The 23046-nt window shown below is 43.6% G+C and overlaps 3 protein-coding genes across 3 annotated transcripts; 1 reads left to right on the top strand and 2 right to left on the bottom strand.

Moving 5' to 3' along the window:
• Positions 1 to 881: 881 nt before the first annotated feature.
• LOC112183991 (polyadenylation and cleavage factor homolog 4-like) lies at positions 882 to 2015 on the top strand. Its single transcript, XM_024322303.1, has one exon. It carries the CDS (start codon positions 882 to 884, stop codon positions 2013 to 2015), a length of 1134 nt encoding a protein of 377 aa, XP_024178071.1.
• A 986-nt stretch (positions 2016 to 3001) lies between these two features.
• LOC121051206 (asparagine synthetase [glutamine-hydrolyzing] 3-like) lies at positions 3002 to 3870 on the bottom strand. The gene is made up of 2 exons (XM_040513322.1): positions 3709 to 3870; positions 3002 to 3367 (listed from the first exon to the last, which is right to left on the bottom strand). The coding sequence occupies exons 1-2, from the start codon at positions 3811 to 3813 to the stop codon at positions 3002 to 3004; spliced, it is 471 nt and encodes a 156-aa protein (XP_040369256.1). The 5' UTR covers positions 3814 to 3870.
• Positions 3871 to 5335: 1465 nt separating this feature from the next.
• Positions 5336 to 12406, bottom strand: LOC112185741 (asparagine synthetase [glutamine-hydrolyzing] 3). The gene is made up of 15 exons (XM_024324050.2): positions 12225 to 12406; positions 11990 to 12128; positions 11408 to 11503; positions 11129 to 11270; positions 10690 to 10785; positions 10090 to 10184; positions 8748 to 8909; positions 8192 to 8272; positions 7631 to 7852; positions 7345 to 7479; positions 6779 to 6859; positions 6516 to 6602; positions 6051 to 6158; positions 5703 to 5950; positions 5336 to 5580 (listed from the first exon to the last, which is right to left on the bottom strand). Exons 1-14 carry the CDS (start codon positions 12302 to 12304, stop codon positions 5717 to 5719), a joined length of 1758 nt encoding a protein of 585 aa, XP_024179818.1. The 5' UTR covers positions 12305 to 12406; the 3' UTR covers positions 5336 to 5580; positions 5703 to 5716.
• Positions 12407 to 23046: the final 10640 nt, after the last annotated feature.

Genomic DNA, 23046 nt, shown 5'->3' with positions numbered 1-23046 from the left:
ATAGGGTTTCATGAGGTTCTAAGGAATGATTCTTTCTGTTGACCCCATATGGGTGTTTCGTTTTTGTACTGCTTTCTGAATTATAATGAAAGAGCTGACCTATTTCCATAAAAAAAAATCCTTATAGTGTTTTTTTTTTTTTTTGAGAATGATCCTTATAGTGTTTTGGGTAAGGGAAAATAAAAAAAATTTATTGGGGTAAGTGGAAAAAAAATCCCTAAAATTGGGGTAAATAGCCAAAAACCCCATTTACAATAAAGAATTTACTATTCTTTCATTAATAATGAATTTACAATAAATTTATTTGATTCATTATTGTTCACCGTTATTAGTATAAACTAAAAGAAGCACACCCGTCTAGTCATATTGAAAAGATATGACTGTCCTTTAGATCGTAGATTAATTCAAAAGAATTTTTTTTTTAAATGATTAAAAAAAAAGTATTAGAAAAACTGCAAGATATTTTTCTAGTTAACTTCTAATGCTTAAGGTTCTCCTTTTCCACTTAGAAAAAGTCTTTTTCTTTTTTAATAAATTTTTGTTTTATTTTATTTTCCATTCTCTTTCATTCTATAATAAAAGTAAAATTGTCAATTAAAAACATGAAAATAAAAATAAAAGAAGTTAAGGAACCCGAGTCAAATTGGCCAATCCTTAACCCAAAAGGATTGGAAAATCCAAAAATCCTTTGCCCACAAGGATTCGGAAACCCCAAATCCTAAACCCTAAAGGAGTCGGAAACCCCAAATCCTAAACCCTAAAGGAGTCATCTAGTTTCCTATTCTCAAACCTTATAAATAGACACCCCCTCGTCTAAGTTTCCATATCCCAATCCTCTTTCCTGTTTCCTGAGAATTCTGGTGCCAAAACAATTTCTCAAGATGATGCAAGTCTACGGAAACCAGAGAGGTCCTTATGGACCAATCAAGAATTATATGGGTTCTGTCAAGAATCAAGGTCCATGTAAGCCACACTATATGCCTTTTCCGGCTAATCACCGGAACCAGGTGCCGCCGGTCGGTCATTTTCAGCCCCAATTTCTTCCACCTCGACCAAATTTCTACCCATCTCCACAAACCCTGGTGCCACCTTATTCATGTGGTGGGTACAATTTTCAAGGGCAGGGTGGTTCTACTTCAGCAAGTTCTGTCCCTCATCGTCTACCACCGCAAGGCATAGCTCCGGTTAACAGTGCTGGTCCAGTAGTCTCTGGTTTGCTTGGGTCTCTAATGGCACAAGGTGTGATCTCATTGAAAAATCAAAGCAGAGGAGGACTGGAGGGTACTAGTTCACTAAATTCTCTACCTCTTGTACCACAGCAAGGGGCATTGCCTGTTCAAAATGCTGCTACTGATGTTCCAGTAGTACTTCCTGGTTTAATTGATTCACTCCTGGCACAAGGTGTGATTTCGTTGAAGAAACAAAGCCGGGCACTGAAACAGGAGAAGGATGCTGTGGTAGGATGTGAGTTTTCTGGCCTTGATCTAAATCTGCGTCGCGAATCTGTGGTAATCGGCTTGTATGAGGGTGGTCTGCCAAGGCAATGTAAAAGCTGTGGCCTCCGGTTCAAGTGTGAAGAACAGCACAGCAGCCATATGGATTGGCATGTCAAGAAGAACCGGATGTCCAAAACCCGCAAGCAGAAGCCCTCTCGTAACTTTTATGCAACTACAAGCATGTGGCTTGTTACTGATGTAGAGGCTGAGGCTGAGGCATTACCTTCTGGTGTAGTTTTGTGCGCTGCTGACACCAGTGGCGTGGCAGAAAAGAAAAGGAAGACTAGTGATGAAGAAATGGTTGTTCCTGCGGACGAGGATCAGAGTAAATGTGCCTTATGCACAGATGCTTTTGTTGAGTTTTATAGTCATGAGATAGATGAGTGGATGTATAAAGGTGCTGTTTACTTGAATGCGCCTCAGGGGCCAGCGCTGGGGATGGTTCGGTCACAGTTGGGTCCTATAGTCCATGCCAAATGCTGGTCGGAGGGTAGTAGGAAACGTCTGCGGAGGACTTAACTTAGAATTTCAAGGCTCAAGTGAAATGGGAACGAAGCTGCACATGCCCTCTGCCAAATTTTTGTTTCGTTTATGAATTCAGTTGTGTATCAGGGGAATGACAATGTAAAATATATTTGAAATAGCAATTGTCAGTTCCTGGAGTTTCCAAAGGATACTTTTCCTATTTGTAGTCTTTGCTTCTGTATCATTGTAATTGACATTCAATAAAATTGACGTCCATTTCTCCAAAAAATTTGTACTCATTAATTTAGTCTCTCTCTCCATAACATGTACTCCAGTTCAGACAACAAAGAAACTGAATCAGGATTCTGCTTAAGTTTTACCATTGAATTTCTATTATCCGACATTAAGAATGTTAATCTAAGAAAAAAATGGAAAATCAGAACTGCATTCTCTAGATGAAGGATTTAAGAAACAAAATACACATAGAAACCTATCTAAATTGCATACATGTCGAACCAAAACATAATCTTGTCGTGGTCAAAGAAAATTACAGATAGAAAATACAAGCATCAACTAGTCTGGTATCATCTAAGAGACAATAGCAAGGCCTTCCTAGTTATATAAACTACTAACAGTCGTGACAGATTCCCTACAAGGCCTTCTGGTCTAATCTGCCACAGAATCAGAATAAATATCAATCTCATCTGACATTTTTTCATTAATCCAAAAGAACATAGTCAACGTAATTTCGACAGAAGAAAAGCATCAGTAACATTCAGTACATTTTTCATCCCACTCAAACTACTGCAGCCACTTTCTCTGCAACCCCTTTTACAAGTTTCTGTGGAGAGTCACTCACAAGACTTCCAGTCTTCACATCTTTGGATTCCTCATACGCAGCTGCATGTACACCAAGAGCAGCGCAACCAGATGGATCAGGGTTCTTGGACCATTCCGCATCCCACTCCACAGCTTTTGCTGTGCTGCATGCCACACTGCTTGGACCACTGGGAACTGTCGATCTCGCAGCATTCTGTCCATCAATGGTCACAAAAATTCAGTAAGAAAAAGAAGCCATAATAGCCATCAACGGTAGTAAAATTAAGTCCAGTAATACTGCAAGTACATAAACATATGGCACAAAAACAAGAGAAGAGAACAATACAGAGATAGTTTATATGGAATACCTTCTGGCATGTTTCTTGGTGAAACTCCTCCTTGTTTGGTGCCTTGTGGAAATACAAGTAGCCACCAAAGATTTCATCTGAACCTTCACCAGAAAGGACCATTTTTACTCCCAGAGATTTTATCTTACGAGACATAAGAAACATTGGAGTGCTTGCTCTGACAGTGGTCACATCATATGTCTCAATATGGTAGATAACTTCAAGTGCATCTATGCCTTCCTGAGATATGAAGCAAAAATAGAAATTATTTCTTATATTAGTATATATCCAGGCCTTTGCCTGGGATTACTGATGTAGAAGAAAATTGATGAAAAGTGAGATAATGAGATAGATTGGAAGAAGTAGAAAGAGTAGGAGCGAGAAAATCAGGGTAAACACAATTTGTATTTCCAATCACCAATTAATATGACAATTCCGAATGCTATTTCATGCAAACCTTAAATATCAATAAAGTAAAATTAAAACTGCAAAAGGATTACCTGAATTCTAAACTTAAAAAAAACCTAATTTCCACCTTGAGCATTAGTAAAAGTATTCTTCTTACATCCCTTACAAATAACCTGAACAGTAAAGTGAAACTCGTGATGATGAGTTCCAAGATAATCAGCAACTTCTCTTGCTGCTTTTAAATCTGGAGAACCCTGAAGATTGAAAATGCAAAGCATTTAAACATAGAGAAAAAGTATCAGAAAGACAATATCTTAGATAAAAATTGACTACAAGGAAGTACATCTAAACCTTTCCGGAATCAAAGTTTGCATTGCAAAGGTTATTGAACACCAACTTTCCCTTAACCTTTAAACATACTGAGTTAACAACTTTTTATTGCACTTTGATGCAATTAGGTCCAAATAACAAGAAACCCAGCCATCGTTGAATTTTTATACTTGTTTAAACAGGATTTAGGTTGTCTACCAAGTTTCTAAACAGACATTTCTTGTTTATAAAATGAAAATAACTAAGAAGCACCGAAACGGGTACGTGTTTCCGGATACGATACGATCGGAAACGTGGAAACGGCAAATCTTAAATGTAATAGGAAACGGATACGTGAAGGAAACGTCAATTAAATATATATATATATATATATATATATAATTAGAAGAAGAAAAAATATATGAAACATAAACAAATTACTAGTACTATCTTTTCTCAACCATTGTTTCTCGTTCTACCCGAGAGTGCAATGTATAATTACACTTTCTCCTATATATAATTAGGTGGTGGGCAACCTCTGATAGACTTACCTATATATAATTAGGGTTCTGCTATCATCTAGTCACTATGCATATATACCAAATTGCAGTTAATGAGGCAATTAGCCTCCAAATGCAGATGTAATATTACCCGTTCTATCACACTATGAACTGAGCATAAACACATGTTTAAGTAAAGCATATCAAACCCCAATCTCACTGGTATACAACCAAAAAAAAATCCAATCAAGCAAGTTCCTCAAGTCACACCCAACTAGCAGAGCTGCAACACCAAGTAAATAACTCCCAACACTAATATTAGCTGTGAAAAAAGTGGTATCAACCAAACTCTCCTTTTTAAGATTTCCTTTCCATGCCAGGGTCCACAAAAAGAACCAAATATAACAAGGTTTTGGTAAACAAAAGGAATAATCTATATAGTAGTCGCAGTAAATGTGCCTTATGCAGAGATGCTTTTGTTGAGTTTTATAGTCATGAGACAGATGAGTGGATGTATAGATGCTGTTTACTTGAATGCACCTCAGGGGCCAGCGCCTGAGAAGGATCGATCACAGTTGAGTCCTATAGTCCATGCCAAATGCTGGTCGGATATAAAATTTCAAGGCTCAAGTGCAATGGGAACGAAGCTGCTCATGTCCCCTGCAAATCTTTTGTTTTGTTTTTGAATTCAGTTGTGTATCAGGGGAATGAGAATGTAAAATACATTTGAAATAGCAAATGTAATTAAGTTCGTGGAGTTTCCAAAGGATACTCTTCCAATTTGTACTCTTTTTGCTTCTGTTTCACATTGTAATTGATCTTTTCAATAAAATTGATGTCCATTTCTCAAAAAAACTACACTCTGTTAGTCTCATGTCTCAATAATAACATGTACCTCGGTTCAGACAACAAACAAACTGAATCTGGATTCTGCTCTAGTTTACTATTGAATTTCTATTGTCAACACAGGAAGAATGGTAATCTAAGAAAATAATGGAAAATCAGAACCGCATTCTATAGATGAAGGATTGAAGAAACATCATAAAAGTAGAAACCTATCTAAATTGTATACATGTTGAACCGATAACATAATCCTGTCGTGGTCAAAGAAAATTACAGATTGAAAATATAAGCATCAACTAGTCTGGTCTCATCAAAGAGACGATAGCAAGGCCTTCCTAGTTATATAAATTGCTAACAGTCTTGACGGATTCCAACAAGGCCTTCTGGTCTCATCTGCCACAGAATCAGAATAAATATCAATCTACAGTATATCTCATCTGACATTGTTTCATTAATCCAAAAGAACATGGTCAACATAATTTCGACAGAAGAAAAGCGTTTGTAACATTCAGTACCTTTTTCATCCCACTCAAACTACTGCAGCCACTTTCTCTGCAACCCCTTTTACAAGTTTCTGTGGAGAGTCACTCACAAGACTTCCAGTCTTCACATCTTTGGATTCCTCATACGCAGCTGCATGTATACCAAGTGCAGCACGACCAGATGGATCAGGGTTCTTGGACCATTCCGCATCCCACTCCACAGCTTTTGCTGTGCTGCATGCCACACTTGGACCACCAGGAACTGTCGATCTCGCAGCATTCTGTCCATAAATAGCAAATTGAACATACTCAGGTAAACAAACAATGATGCAATTCAGTCAACTGACATTGTAAGAGATGGGAGAAAAGATGGTGGCTCACCTTTGGAAAATATTTCTCAAAGATAGTCCTATAGTAGTATCCTTCTTTTGTAGTCGGAGTGTTTTCAGGGTAGACAAAGCTTGCGTTCATCAGCATTGAATCTGTTACCTGTCCATTTAGAAAAAAATAATAATAATAATAAAATAAAATAAAATTTATGAATTATTAATTCTATGCAGCTAAGGAAGAAGCAAGCATCTCTAGTGTCTGCTTAGTTGAGTTTTTAAGAAAGTGCACCTCTAACTTGAAATAGCGAACATGAAATAAATTCACAAAATGGGTAATTTTATCATGCTAACTTTGAGATGTTATGTTGCAGAACTCTTAATCTGGACCACACAGTTCAACCAGAATCAATTTAACCACAGGTCCTGGTTGGAAGCATGGCAACATTATATAAGACCTAGTTGGAAAGAGAACATTTCTGTCCAAAATGTAAATGCAAGTAAAAAAAATGCGGCATACTTGTTTGTTGGCATGATCTTTCAAGCCGTCAATCCAGCTGTAACCGACACCATCACTAAACTGCTCCTTCTGCCTGTACAAGATGTGCTATAACCCAAAAAGAGAGTAGAAAAGTTGAAAATATATTAATTCTTCCATGAATATATTTGCACAACTATCCGAGACTGTGAAAATCTTCCCAGAAAAAATAAAAGAATATGCAAAACGATAACCCTATATGACTAGATTAGCATAATGGTTGGGCAAAAGTAAAAAGTAGCAACCTTTGGTAAATATGGCTTCTGATCATCATCAAATGCTTTGCGCAAGACCCACTTCTCAATTCTCCCAAGATCAGGCCTGATCTGCAGTTACAAATGAAAGTATTCAGATGTATGAGTTTCATAGTAACTTTCAATTTTTATTAAATTTGGCACGAAAACAAGGCAATTCCAATAATGTCATTACAGCATTGAGGGTATAATCTAATAAGACTAAGCATACCATAGACCATCCATTAGATTAGGCATATCGGGATATGTATGACACCTACAACTCAACATAAAATGGATTCATAAATGACAGAATTCATCACACATGAAAATGTCATGATGGATAAGAAAAATAACTTCCGTGAGGGAATGGGGAGAAAATAGTTGTATATCTCTATCCTTTAATAATAAGGAAAATGTCCACATGTACTAGATTTTCATAGTCATAACAAGATATTCCTATCCCAACAGTCTTACAATGAGCCACCACTATGCCAAATGTCAGTAGGCTTCAAATCACTACAATACATGAACTGTGTATAAAATTGGAGGGGGGAAAAATTTAATGATTGCTATACCATTTTCCATTCTGGATCAATGTCCATAGCAGTCTTGATGAATTCTTTGTCAAGAAACGGTACTCGAGCCTCAACACCCCAAGCTGAAGTCGATTTGTTGGCCCTCAGACAGTCGTACAGGTGAAGAGCTTTAATCTGTTGAATAGTCACAAAAATTCAGTAAGAAAAAGAAGCCATAATAGCCATCAACGGTAGTAAAATTAAGTCCAGTAATACTGCAAGTACATAAACATATAGCACAAAAACAAGAGAAGAGAACAATACAGAGATAGTTTATATGGAATACCTTCTGGCATGTTTCTTGGTGAAACTCCTCCTTGTTTGGTGCCTTGTGGAAATACAAGTAGCCACCAAAGATTTCATCTGAACCTTCACCAGAAAGGACCATTTTTACTCCCAGAGATTTTATCTTACGAGACATAAGAAACATTGGAGTGCTGGCTCTGACAGTGGTCACATCATATGTCTCAATATGGTAGATAACTTCTTCAAGTGCATCTATGCCTTCCTGAGATATGAAGCAAAAATAGAAATTATTTCTTGTATTAGTATATATGCCTTTGCCTGGGATTACTGATGTAGGAAAAAATTGATGAAAAGAGAGAGAATGAGATAGATTGGAAGAAGTAGAATGAGTAGGAGTGAGAAAATCAGGGTAAACGCAATTTGTATTTCCAATCACCAATTAATATGACTATTCCAAATCCTATTTCAAGCAAACCTCAAACATCAATAAGGTAAAATTAAAACTGCTAAAGGATTACCTGAATTCTAAACTTAAAAAAAAAACCTAATTTCCACCTTGAGCATTAGTAAAAGTATTCTTCTTACATCCCTTATAAATTACCTGAACAGTAAAGTGAAACTCGTGATGATGAGTTCCAAGATAATCAGCAACTTCTCTTGCTGCTTTTAAATCTGGAGAACCCTGAAGATTGAAAATGCAAAGCATTTAAACATAGAGAAAAAGTATCAGAAAAACAATATCTTAGATAATAATTGACTACAAAAAAGTACATCTAAACCTTTCCGGAATCAAAGTTTGCATTGCAAACGTTATTGAACACCAACACCAAGAACCTTTCCCTTAACCCTTAAACATACCGAGTTAACAACTTTTTATTGCATTTTGATGCAATTAGGTCTAAATAACAAGAAACCTAGCCATCGTTGAATTTTTATAGTTGTTTAAAGAGGCTTTAGGTTGTCTACCAAGTTTATAAACAGACATTTCTTGTTTATAAAATGAAAATAATGAGTAGGTAGCATTTTCTTAGCACTGTTGGGGAAAAAATATAGAGGGGAAGGGAAGAGGACGGGAAGACACCATTCCGGTTATATAAAAAGACACTGCATTTGATCAAGTGTCACATTCAGTTATTGAAAATGAGAAGTATAGTTACCTCTAAGCCAACGCAAAAGGTATGTAATTGTGACCCCCACTGACATGCAGCTTCTGATTTAGCCAAATAGCGACAAGCCACAGCAGCAACGAGTGACGAGTCCAATCCTCCGGACAAAAGAACACCGAATGGTACATCTGTCATAAGTCTCTTTATCACAGCCTACAATATTGAGAAAATGAAAAAAAAATGTAAGGATGTGTATGAAGCTAAATAATGACAGCAAAATGAGGCACGAAGGCCAATTTAAATCTCTCTTAACATAGCACATATTTGATGATCATTTATAGCTTTAATCGATAAAGCTAAAGTGATATCTATATTCTTTGCATTAGACACCATTACTTTAAAGCACTAGTTAAACTGTTACGCTAATATTATGAGACAAGGTAGGCAGAAAGAAAGGATGTACATTATGCAAATTTTCAATAATTATACTAGGCATAAAATATGAAGAGGGAAACGATAAAAGTAGGAATGTATCTTCCAATCTAACAAATATAATATATATCAGAAGCAGTTTCTCAAGAGAAGTCAGACCTTTCTTTAAAATAGCATATTCATTTCAATTTTAAGCCAACTTACCAACAACAGAATTAATCTCCCATGGGTTCTGCTATCATCTAGTAACTATGCATATATACCAAATTGGAGTTAATGAGGCACTTAGCCTCCAAATGCAGATGTAATATTACCCGTTCTATCACACTATGAACTGAGCATAAACACATGTTTAAGTAAAGCATATCAAACCCCAATCTCACTCTTATACAACCGACAGAAAAAAAACAATCCAATCAAGCAAGTTCCTCAAGTCACACCCAACTAGCAGAGCAGCAACACCAAGTAAATAACTCCCAACACTACTATTAGCAGTGAAAAAACTGGTATCAACCAAACTCTCCTTTCTAAAATTTCCTTTCCATGCCAGGGTCCACAAAAAGAACCAAATATAACAAGGTTGTAGTAAACAAAAGGAATAATCTATATAGTAGTCTCAGTAAGTTCCTCAAGTCTCACCCAACTAGCAGAGTTGCACACCAACTAATTAACTCCCAACACTAATATTAGCAGAGAAAAAACTGGCATCAACCAAACTCTCCTTTTTAAGATTTCCTTTCACTGCCAGGATCCACACAAAGAACCAGATATAACAACAAGGTTTCGGTAAACAAAAGGAATGATCTACAAAGTAGTCTCAGTAACACAGTTCTCAAAACAAAATTACAAGAATGGAGTTTGATTTCTTACGTGATGGTTGCAAGCAACTATCGATAAAGATAAGATAACAAAACAAAAAAGAAAAGAAGTAGGATTGTACGTGGCACACATCAATGCATACCTTCTCAAAAGCCTGGCGTAAAACAATGGGATCATAAGGAGATGATGGTATCTTCTCCAAAAACCATTCTGGATTGTACCACCTTCTCAGCCCTCCTGCACACATAAATTTGTAAATACATACAGGTAGTTTGAACAACATCTACTTAAGGCATAAAAAGTTGAATTTGTTTTTTTTTTTTTTTTTAATTCAGCTACTGTGAACTAAGAAGAAGCATCTTGAAAGTTATTAGTTAACCAAATGAACATACGAAAAGAAAGAAACTTCTGAACCCAGACTCGAGAGTTTTCTAATTAACACTTACAGTACGAAGTCTTTCTAGTAATATCAAACAAAGCCATATATTTTCTTATAAAGTATGTCCAAATCCCCAAGTATAAAGTGTATGATACAGTTTGTTAAAGTGTTTTTGTTTCTTCAAGTGAAATAATAGAAGCATTTGTTCCCCTGCTTCTATACCACTGTCAAATGAGCAAAAACATCATAATAAGAAGTATGCTGATCTTAGAAGATTTATATTAAAACTTTTGCTAACTAACAGGCGTTAGTTGATTCATGAATCCAAATCCTTATTAGTAACTAGAGCTCAGCTCAACTTACCTTGTTTGCTAGAGTATAGATGCCCAGGAGGAAAAGATATGAATCTTTCACAATCATCACTTATAGCTTTCATTTCTGAAGCAAACCAAATTGATCCTGCAAAGAAAAAATAAAACAGCTTAAATGTGCGAGATAATTAAAGGTTCCACATATCTAATGATCAAAGGTTAAATAAGAATGATCAAGGCTTAAAGGAGGGAGGTAACGAACACTATAATATAAAAACAAGCCACAAACTCTTTTATCAGTGCAAAGAAATACTGAAGCAACATTCTAACAAATCTCAATGCTAGTTCAAGTTTGCTTTTAGAAATGAAGTTTTTTAACACGTTCAAAAAAAAAAAAAGGAAGCAAATTCAAGCAAATGATTTTACTAGAAATCAATTAGAGAAATATTGGTTGCTTTTAGAAACACAATTAAAGCTTCACTCAGACCTACCATCAAGACCCCAACCCATGTAAAGTGGGGTAATGCCAATAGCATCTCGAGCCGCCATGAAAGTGTTGTCTCTTGTATCAAGGAGGACAAAGGAGAACATCCCGTCTAGCATGTCAACAAATTCTTCCCCATGTTCCTCGTACTGCCAAAGATATATGTTTAATTATATATATGGCACAATAGAAATACACAGAAAAGTAAGGGATGATATAACAGCTTTTGTTCTAAATCCAAGAAAAAGGTAGTCATAAGGCATGGCTGAAGTCATTGATTACTTACAAGATGTGCTATCACTTCACAGTCACTGCCAGTTCGGAATCGATGACCCTTCAATGTTTCTCTCAACTGCTTGTGGTTATATATCTCACCATTAACCTAAAACCCCAGCTCCAAAAATCAAGTAGAAGATTAAGTCAATGTAGTCAGATAAATAAATCAGCCAAACCAATATCATGAAACCAATTTTAAACTCTGAACTCTGCTCAGCTTAGTAAAAGCCTCGAAAATGGAAGTTCATTAGTATCAAAGTTAATTATCAGTAACAAATTGCTGTTGCTCACTCAATCTAAAAGACTAAAACCAGCTGCAACTGGCACATGTATCCTTTAATTTTCCACAGACCAATAACCATAAATCAAACTAATTATACAGCATTACAGAGCTCAGAATCCACGGCTCAACGTCAAGAGTTCGAAACTCATGCTAATTCAGATATCCCATTCTATTTCTTTTGGTAATGAAAATGAATCATCTCCCAATTCTAGCTAAGCAAACTGTAAATATCATCTTTTGCCCAATAGAATACAAAACTAATCTTCATCGGAATTGAAGTTTGAGAATGCAAAGGTGAAAAGAGAGTACCGTGACAATGACGGTCTTGTCCTCGTTGTAGAGCGGCTGATCTCCTGAGGCAGGGTCCACAATAGCCAATCGCTGATGAGCAAGGTAACAATCTCCATGGCAATGCAACCCGCTCCAATCAGGACCGCGATGCCGCAATCTACACAAACAGAAAAATCAACCACTCAAGAAGAACTAGCTAGAACAACATCAAACCCATTCGATTCGATTCGAGAGACGAAATGCGATCACTTACCGGCGCGAGAGTTCGATAATGCGAGACCGCTTGGCCTGAGAGTTGTCGGCGCAGCCCAAGACGGCGAGAATTCCACACATGGTGGCGGCGGCGGCGTGTGGCTACAGCTTTGTTCTGTGTGAGTCTGTGAGTCTGGAAATGGGTGGCAGATTTTGAAAAGTAGAGGCTGCGGAATCGGAATCTTCAGGAATTTTATATATAACGCTGAGGGACTTGTGATCACAGCCGTTGGATTTGACGAGCGCCAAAGGTTTCTAATTTTATATTTTTTTTCATGTAGGGTTTCACCAGTATACTGACAAGTGTGTACTGTCCTGGTCTAAGATTGTGGGGATTAACCAATGCTTGGTGGTTCAAGTGGTAAGGAACTTGTTCCACTTAAGCAAGGTCTCGAGTTCGAGCCTTGTGAATGGAGCAGCCAGTATTGGGAGAGCTTCCCCCCCTAAATGGGGTCCGACTCGGCTCGAGAGGGATTAGTCCTTACCTACGGGTGGGGGATACCTTGATTTAACCAAAAAAAAAAAGATTGTGGGAATTATAAAAATGATTCTCAGAATCTTTCCTTTATTAATGTAAGTGGTTGGATTCTTTCTTGGTATATTAAATACCGTGTCTTTTTTTTTATTTTTTAATTGCTTTCTAGGCTCAAAGATTAATCCGCCGAGAGCCCAAACAACTAGTCAAGTCTCTTAGAGCAACTTTATCCGTTGGGTCACCGAGTCACCCACTTTTCACTGTTTTTTAGTGTTTATTTCCACTTTCTGGGTCTCCGGCACAATTTTCAAACTGACCTGGATCACAGGGTCAGTTTGCAGGACACGAAAGTTACCCAGAAAGTGATTTTGGTGACCCAGGTCAGTTTCACTGTGCCCGTTACCCAGAGGATGAAAATTAACACAAAAAAGTAGTGAATAGTGGGTCACCCGGTTACCTAACTAATGAACTTGCTCTTAGACATGTACTTATATCAAGGGTCCTTGACCCAAAGTACTAAAATGAACCAAAATTATCGCTAGACCTGTAAATAGACCGGGTTTGAATCTGATCGACCTAAATCCAAATCCGTTTACTTAAAAAAAAAAATTTGATCCAAATCCGCTCCGTTAACCCGGCGGATCGTTGATAGCTCGATCCAAATCCGTATCCGCCGAATTAACGGATACCTGATCCGCTAATCAGACCAGTTATAATTTTAAATATTTTAAAATTTTAAATAGTAATATTAAATTTATATCATGATACCTCATAAGATATTAATAAAATATTAAAACAACATGAAAAGTATCACCAAAAGTATAATTACATTATCAAAATTCTTAATGTTTCTTAGATTCTTGGGTGATAGACTGTCTCTTAGATTTCTACAAAAAATTTGTATTAGAAATTCTTCATATTTTATATTTTATATTTTTTAAAAATAAAAATATATTAATAAAATATAATATTTTATTATTACAAAAACAGGTCGGATCATTAACGGATTGGATCGACCTAGATCCGTATTTGATCCGTTAAATAAACGGGTTAACGGATTCGGATCATTAACGGATCAACAGATCAAAACTTTCGATCCAAACCCGTCCAATAGTCACGAATCTGGAGCGAGTCAGGATCAAAATCTGGTCCATTTACAGGTCTAATTATCATACTTACCCCAGCAACATATTTTTATTCCCACTAATGCAATTTAACGTAAAATTACAATTTTATTCTCAGTCAAAATAAAACATCATAGACTCATTCTTCCAATCTGCGCACACACACACGCACTCTCTCTCTCCCGCCTCCCCCCCCCCCCCACCCCCACATCCCTGTACGTATAGATCACAACAACGAGGAGACCGAGCCCGACGTTATTTCTCGCTCGCCATCCAAGGTCTCGTGGGCGCGGTCCCTCAGCGTGGCCTCCAGCAGCTGCAACAACACCAACTACAATCACCGGTCCGAGTTCGACTCCGACAATCGCCGATCTGAGGGTGTTCGCCTTCTCTGACTATTGCAAATCGAGACTCCTCAATTGCAGCTAAGAGTTCAGGCCTAATGGATTTTCCTTTCTCAAGCACTAGGCCATCCTGAAACGTGAGAATTCATTTCTCATTTAGTTCATGATACAGATAATTGGTCAAACCATAGAGCGTATCTTCCCCCCTAAAACTTAGAAAGACATCGTATTTCCATTGACGACAAGAAGAGGTTGACACCATCTCCTTCGGAATTGAATCAGAGTCACCTATTGTTGACTGAAATACTTTGTTTCTAGTCAATGGCCAGACTTGATTCCACTTTCTAGCTAAAAAGCCTTCGATCGGTTTGCTAGTGTTCTGGGTCTGAGGGAATCTGGAACCGTCGAAAGCAGAAGCCCCCCTAGGATAACTAAAGGTCATGGCAATCGTAGACATGTTGCTACTGATAGTGATGTTAGTGTTTGTTCTTACTTCTTAGTTATACTAGTCTTGCATGCACCTGATTTTTCTTCTCAATAATGCTACACTGGTCTTGCATGCACTTGATTTAGCGTTTTGTATGTCTGGAAAATCTGAGTTTTATTATTATTATTTTTTTGTCCAGAAGGAAAGAAAAAAGAAAAGAAAAAAAAAAAGTTTTATCGAGGGCAATAGATGTCTGTTAAAGGTCTATTAGGATGCAATAGACGTTTGTTGGGGGCAATACATGTTTTGAATTGATATAATCTCCTCTTTTTTTCCTTAATCAGAGTTTTATTTATCTAATTTTAGGGAGATTAGTTCCCATTCTGGCAACTGAAAGGTCTATTGGGGGCAATAACATCTCCGGCCCCATATGAGATCTTTGACAACTTCATTGGGGACTTCCGGCGAGATTTCTTAAACTTTTATTGCCCCCAATAAAGGTCTATTGGGCAATAAAAGTTTATTGGGGGACAGTAAAGGTCTATTTGGGGCAATAAACATTTCCAACGATCTATGAGATATTCGATGACCTATTTGGGGACCTCCAGCTAGATTTTCAGAGAAGTCCGGTGGGCGGCAGCCAGTGATGGGACTCCGGCGAAGTCTCCTATAACTTCTCTCTCTTCCACACACACACACACACACACACACTCTCTCTCTCTCTCTCTCTCTCTCTCTCTCTCTCTCTCTCTCTCTCTCTCTCTCTCTCTCTCTCTCTATGCAACAAAGGGGTGAGGGAAAAATGGTCTCAAAAAAATTTAAAAAAAAAACTTAATTGGGTATTAGGGAAGAATTTATTAGAGTCTTTATGGGTACGGAGGTGTACCTACATGTGCTAGAACGAGCATAATTAGCTATAATGAGTCACGCTCATTGTACCGACTCTCACCAAGGGGATGACCTGCGAAGTCACGGCCAGGCGGGCTACCGCTCGAGCCCCGGATCGCCCCCAGATCACCGCTGACGCCCCGCCACGCGCCGCGTCAAGATAGCATCAGAAGCTCTTGACGCTGGGAATCGAAGCACATCAGTCCCACATCGGAAACAAGAAGAAGATCAACCTCTTCCTCAACTATAAAAGGTTCTCTCCTCTCTCCTCATTAATTACGCAATTACTACTCATTTATTGTTATGCTGCGCATATACAGTGACTGACTTAGGCATCAGAGAAGTGAAGACCGCCCAACGCGGTCTCCCTCTGACGCCCTGTCTATCGTGTTGCAGCTAACAGGAATCACCTAATCCTAGGAGTAGCGGTCCGCCCACCGGACCCGCGTTAAGCAAGGAATCGGCTACCGCCGGACTTGAGCATTAACATTGGCGCCGTCTGTGGGAACCCTTGAACAAGAGGTCATCCCGCCACAATCACCATGACTAACGACAGTGGGGGAAACGCTGAAGAGCAGGCAGATCAATCCGCCATTCCCCAACCCACCAACCCAGCGGTAGGCGTCAACCGCGGGTTATTCACCACCCCGGTCAACCCCGGCGACGAGACGAACCCAGGTAGCAGCCGCCCGCGAGGCCTAGACCTCGCCTCCCTGTACGAGCTGGCACTGGCGGATCTTCACAAAGCGAACAGAGAACGTGAACAAGAGCTCAAGGAAAAGGCCGAAGCCCAGAGGCAGGTGGCCACGCTTGTGTCCCGCTTCGATGAGCTAAAGAAAACGCTGGAGGCAACCGCCAACCAGGCACGAAGTGAGCAGTCACGAAGCACCAGGCATAGCCGACCCGGCACTGGAGCATTGATACCAGCTCCGGTCGTACACATGCAAGTCCCGCTGCACCCGCCAGAGCTAGCGGGAATGGGACCACCCCCTGCACCCCAGCTAATGTTGGAACAGGAGGCGGAGTCATCACTGCACACCTACCGCTCGAGACCTAGGGCAAGGACAGAGGGAAACCCGCCAGCTCCTAGGAGAGGATCAGTTTAGTGGAGTACCCGCCTGGACCCCGCCGGCGACGCAACCGCTCAAATACTGGAAAGGATGCAGCAGCTGGAACAAAGGTTAATCCGGGAGGAATCGGGCACCCCGGCACCAGCTTCAAACCCACTTTTCGCAGCCAGGCCAGGACCATTTACCGCTGCAATTTTGCTGGCCGTCAGACCGGCGTATGCAAAGACCCCTAAAATGTCACATTACAGCGGTAAGACTGATCCCTTCGTCCATATGGACACCTTCAAGAAAGTCACCAACAACAAGGGATTCGATGACGCCACCCTGTGCCACTTGTTCAGTGAAACGCTGGACAATGAGGCAATGAATTGGTTCTTCGAGTGCCCGCCGGGATCCATTGACTCATTTCAGGCATTATCGCATGCTTTCCTTTCTCGGTTCATCCTACTGTCCGCCGGGCACCACAACACAAGCCAACTGTTCAACGTCAAGCAAGGTACGGAGGAGACACTGAAGGCGTTCGTCACAAGGTGGCGAGCAGCAGCATCTCAGTGCCGTGATCTCGATAAAACAATGGCTTCGGCGGCTTTTAGGCAGGGACTCCTCAAAGGGCCATTTCTCTATCACCTCAACTACAATCATCCAAATGCGGTATACGACCACCTCATGAGTGAGGCGGTCATTCATGCCCAAGCAGAATTCATCACATATGGGGAGGCCCCACCGCCACCAGCGGCATTGGCAAAGTCGACACAACCCTCCTCCAGTCAGTAAGGGACCGCTAATAAAACCTCCACACCGCCAACTGACAAGAAGAGGGAGTGGCAGCAGGGTCAGTACCAAAACAAGCGGCAAAAGGATCAGCACTACAAGGGAAACCGCCCATCCCATGGGGACAACCGCAACAAACATGCGGAGTCTTCCCAGCGGTATGCAGTATTTACAGTCCTCACGGCTTCACATGAAGAAATATACAATCAATGAAACGAGGAATTATTCAAACCATTGTTACCAAGTCTAGCACTGAGGGCAACTGGCAACGCCAGTCAGCGGACTACGTCGGCTACATTGTGCACTTGGACCAATTTTAATTCCTTTAATGTTTCATTCATGACCAAAAGCAAGTATCAAGACCTCTAGCGGCACACACATTATCACAAACAAAAAGAAACACTAGGAATTTGGGTGCCAACAAATTTCATTTATCTCAAACAGAATTACATCATTTATGCCTCAGCGGCTACACACAAAAAAAGAACTCTCCTACTCCTATTTAGGGGTTGGCGGGGTCAGCAGGGTTGGTCGGGTCGGCCCCGCTACCTTCAGCAGTTCCACCGGCGGCCTGCGGAGGATGGGAGCGGCTCGTCTGGTCGGACCCTCGGGCTATGGGACTGGGAGTCTCTATTGTGCCATCCGCCCTGGTGTGGGCCGCCAAAAACCCAGCGCGGGACGCCTCAGACTGCGTAGGCGTCCGCTGGGAGTCACCTTCTGGAGGCTCGCCACTCTCCCCGCTACCCGAGCGGAATCCGGGACCAGGTGCGGCAGTGGGAGCGGTACTTGTTGTCGGCGGCGCTTCCTTATTTGGCTGCACGACCGGCATTGCCGCTTTCGCCTAGTCAATGGCGCCCTTCTGCCGCAACATCTCCACATTGGCCAGGGCACTGGCCTTGGCTGCGTCGTTCAGCGCCTTCTTGTGCTCCGCCGACTGCTTGTACGATTCAACAGCGGTAGCCGCAGCACGACTTCCCTCACCCTCCAAGCGAGCGACTTCACCCTCCAGCCGCTTGATTTCAGCTTGTTTAGCGGCGGACTCCCGCTGAAGGATCTCAATTTTCTTCTCCTTCGCGGTCATCCGGTCCCGCACCAGAGACATATCCTGCTCCAGCTTGGCGTACTGCTCATTCTGATCCAGGTGCCGCTCAATGGCAACGTTCAGCTTGCCCCTGGCATCCGCCGCATCGCAGTCGGCCTTTGTCAGACGTCGCTTGACGTCAGCCAACTTCTCCTGGGTCTTCCCCAAGTCCCTCTGGAGGCCCGCCACTTTCTCCCTCAGCTCCCGCTCAACCAGGGGCTGCTTGGACGCCGCCTGGAACATCTCGTGAAGCCCAACGGCGACGTGCCCAAAGGCTATGCTGAAGGGCGACTCGCTGACGGCGGTCGACCGAACAATTCCCTCCAGGCGGCCGAACCCCAGCCGCTCGCAGAGGTGATACAGGAAGTCCCGCTCACCGTCGTTGAGGAACTCGGCGTAGGCAGCAAATGAGTCCAGGCCGCTCGCACCCACCTCTTTCGCCACGTCAGCAACAGCCCCGGGCGGAGCCTGCCTCAACTTCTTGGGCTGCTCTCGGGCCCCCGTTACCTCCACTTCCTCCTCTTCCCCACCGGAGTCCGGCTGGCGGCGTTTGCGCTGGAGCACCCCCGTCAGTGGCGCCAACCCCGCTATGGTAACACCCTCGGTTTGTCAGACGTCGCTCGACGTCAGCCAACTTCTCCTGGGTCTTCCCCAAGTCCCTCTGGAGGCCCGCCACTTTCTCCCTCAGCTCCCGCTCAACCAGGGGCTGCTTGGACGCCGCCTGGAACATCTCGTGAAGCCCAATGGCGACGTGCCCAAAGGTTGTGCTGAAGGGCGACTCGCTGACGGCGGTCGACCGAACAATTCCCTCCAGGCGGCCGAACCCCAGCCGCTGGCAGAGGTGATACAGGAAGTCCCGCTCACCGTCGTTGAGGAACTCGGCGTAGGCAGCAAATGAGTCCAGGCCGCTCGCACCCACCTCTTTCGCCACGTCCGCAACAGCCCCGGGCGGAGCCTGCCTCGACTTCTTGGGCTGCTCTCGGGCCCCCGTTACCTCCACTTCCTCCTCTTCCCCACCGGAGTCCGGCTGGCGGCGTTTGCGCTGGAGCACCCCCGTCAGCGGCGCCAACCCCGCTATGGTAACACCCTCGGTGGGGCGCACCGCTTTCTTCGCCACGCTGCGCCGCAGGGCCGGCGCCCTCTCTTTCCTCGGCGCCGCTTCACTCACCCCACCGGTCCCCGCCTGAACGGCGGGCAGCCCATCACCACCAAGATGGGAGTGGTGTGGCATTGACAGCACCACAGGAACCTCTGACTGGCTCAGCGCCAGTGTCTCTGGGTCCACCACCGTCTTTTGTGCCGCCATCCCGGAAGCATACATGGCTTTAAGGAAGTTGTCGATTTCAGCGCGGTCCATGGCTTTTGCAAAGGCGTCACGGCTAGCCTTGTTTCCAGGCGGAGTCTCTGCAAAAATTAGTGGCAGGCCAGTTAGCATGGGACAACCTCACCAAAGGTACGATACAGCTAAGATTACTTACCAACGGCGCGCGTCAATTGTTGAGCTACCAACAACTCCCACCCGCTAAGGAGACGGAAGTCCAGCAAGTTGCGATTCCGCCAAAAACCTCTGATGCGTGCTACCCGGCACTCTTCCTCACGAGTTAAGTTGTACTGCAACCCCGCTGCACAAACAGGTCATCATCAGTAGAGTACACAAAAAAAAAAAAAAAAACAGAAACCACGCCAATCATGTTCAGCGGAAACAACAAACAACCTCGGATGGGCTGAAATTCTGACTTAATTCTAAACGACGGCTCCCCCTCGTTAGCCCCCGCCTGGTACTCCCATCCCGCTGTGGCAATGCAAACGAGCCCCGCCAGTACGACATTGAGTCCCGCTGGTTTTCGATCAGCTTGGGCGCTCCTTGCCGACGGCTGAGGTTTACTTGCCCTCTACAACCCTGGCGCTTCACGTACACCAGTTCATAGAAATGCAACACCTCCGCCACGGTCGGTCCTTCGCAACCAGACAACCGCCACAACGAGTTCAGCGACAGCAGTAACCGCCACATGTCGGGGCACACTTGCCCAAAGGCGATGCCGAACTCGCACAGCAGAATCTGAAGGTTGGGCACCAGCGGGAGGGTCACTCCCTCGCGGAATATAGCCTCGTGCACCGCGGCATGGCCTCCTGGCAGAATTGAAGCTTTCTCCTCTACCGTCGGCGGACGCAGCTTCACCGCGCCGGGCAACCGGAACACCCGCTTCAGCCGGTTGACTGCAACAGCTGTCATCCCACCTCCCGCCTCGTCAACAGGGGTGCCGTCCTCGAACACCCACGCAGACTCGGTATCCTCCCCCGTTCCACCTCCCCCGCCAGCGGAACCGCTGGCGGCACTATTACTTTCTAGCCGCTCTTCATGCAAAGTATGCGCAGCGGCAGCCTCCCCGCCCTAGAACTCTCCGGACGCGATGCATGACCCATATCTACGTCCCACGGAATGGTCTGTAGCGGCTCGACTTCTAGCGGTTCTGGCAGTGAGGTTCCTGCACGGGCAGACGGACGCAACGAGTCAATAAAATTTCTATCCGCCGCGCTGAACGACACTTCAGATCCAGAATCCTCACTGCTCGAGATCTCTATGACGTCGGCCATCCCAAAACCCTAAAACCCAAATCAGTTAGCTCACACAGGATCTAACCTATCCCTATATCAGTTAGTGCCCAAGAACATCAACAACACTCAACCCAAAAAATGCCAAAACAAGAACAAACCGACTAAAACCCAGATTCGACCATCTAGAAAAGCCCTAACAACCCCATTTGTCAATCACAACCACCCTTCCCCAAACCCACTCACACCCTCACAGTACGTTGACAAAGAACATATAACAGAAAAACCCAGAAATCCAATGAGGCACACCCAATCAAACAGAAAAAAGGCCAGATTACCAACCTTGACAGTGGAGCCTCTGACAGCAGTGTGCACACTACTCTTCGCAGCCGGAGATCGTCTGTTCTTCCACGCACGAGAACTCGCCGATATCGCCTCACCTTTCTTCTCCGATCTCAGACACAGAACACTTGAAGACGACGAGGGCACAGTTCGAAGTTTAGAGCAGTGCCAAATATGCGACCTTCCCCCCCTTTTATGTCAACGTCAAACAATCCCACGCCGTCCGTTTAAAAAACGACATCGACTGCCAGCCGTACGCGTGTCCCACAGCTGCAGTTACTCTCCGGATTAACCGAGGCGTCGCCTCGGTTACGAAATCCATCATTACTCGACATTAATGGCGAGGAGACGGCTCGGCGAAGGAGGCACGCCTCCGCACGCTAACCCTTTAGGGGTTTGCCACGTGTCCACCACCATCAGGCGAAGCGTCCGACAGAAGCCACAACTTTTGGGCGAAAGGTTCCAAGTATCGAAGTCCGCTGAGCGAAACCCCGCTAGCGGAACTTCTCACTTGTCATCTTCCAAGTATCGAAGTCCGCTGAGCGAAACCCCGCTAGCGGAACTTCTCACTTGTCATCTTCCAAGTATCCGCTAGCGGAACTTCTCACTTGTCATCTTCCAAGTATCGAAGTCCGCTGAGCGAATTCCCGCTAGACTTCCACTTGACAAGGGCAGCCTCGGCTATACATGGCACTGCCGGCAGGGCCCTCTCCATCTTACAAACCCCGTGCGTTGCTGAGGGCAGTTCCGCTCAGTAACCACCGCCGAACACGTCTACCCGACGCTGTTTCCTGCTACATCCAGCGGGGGGTATCCGCCAGCGGCGGATCCAGAGGCTACGCCTCATTCTGACAACGACCGCCACGCGGCGTTACGGTCAGATCGTCCCTACGGGACACGGGGACTTGTCAACAGTCTACGACGACCCTGATCAGGTACGTTGACCCCCGCCACTTGGGTACTAAGATTGGGCTCGCTACCCAACACCTTCTGCTCAGCGCAGCTTCCCCTCAATAAACAATTTGTCGACCATCCGGAGGTCTGTCTTGGCTAGGGAGTGGGGGACTCCCTGGCGGGCCTGGCAGGGGCCCACCCGAAAGGGTATAAAGCATTTGCTCAGTAAATCCATGGTTGACAACGCACTGACGCTAATTATGCTGTTGCAAGTCTAGCGGAAGTAACGCTTCACACCGCCGATCAACTCCCCAACCAAGATTGCCCTCCTTGACTGGGGACTTGGGGGACTTGTACCTACATGTGCTAGAACGAGCATAATTAGCTATAATGAGCCACGCTCATTGTACCTCCAGAAGTACTGACTCTCACCAAGGGGATGACCTGCGAAGTCACGGCCAGGCGGGCTACCGCTCGAGCCCCGGATCGCCCCCAGATCACCGCTGACGCGCCGCCACGCGCCGCGTCAAGATAGCATCAGAAGCTCCTGACGCTGGGAATCGAAGCACATCAGTCCCACATCGGAAACAAGAAGAAGATCAACCTCTTCCTCAACTATAAAAGGTTCTCTCCTCTCTCCTCATTAATTACGCAATTACTACTCATTTATTGTTATGCTGCGCATATACAGTGACTGACTTAGGCATCGGAGAAGTGAAGACCACCCAACGCGGTCTCCCTCTGACGCCCTGTCTATTGTGTTGCAGCTAACAGGAATCACCTAATCCTAGGAGTAGCGGTCCGCCCACCGGACCCGCGTTAAGCAAGGAATCGGCTACCGCCGGACTTGAGCA

The sequence above is a fragment of the Rosa chinensis genome, chromosome 2 (genome assembly GCF_002994745.2).
Source record: "Rosa chinensis cultivar Old Blush chromosome 2, RchiOBHm-V2, whole genome shotgun sequence".
Classification (NCBI taxonomy): domain Eukaryota; kingdom Viridiplantae; phylum Streptophyta; class Magnoliopsida; order Rosales; family Rosaceae; genus Rosa; species Rosa chinensis.
This window is presented reverse-complemented; position numbering and strand designations above follow the sequence as displayed.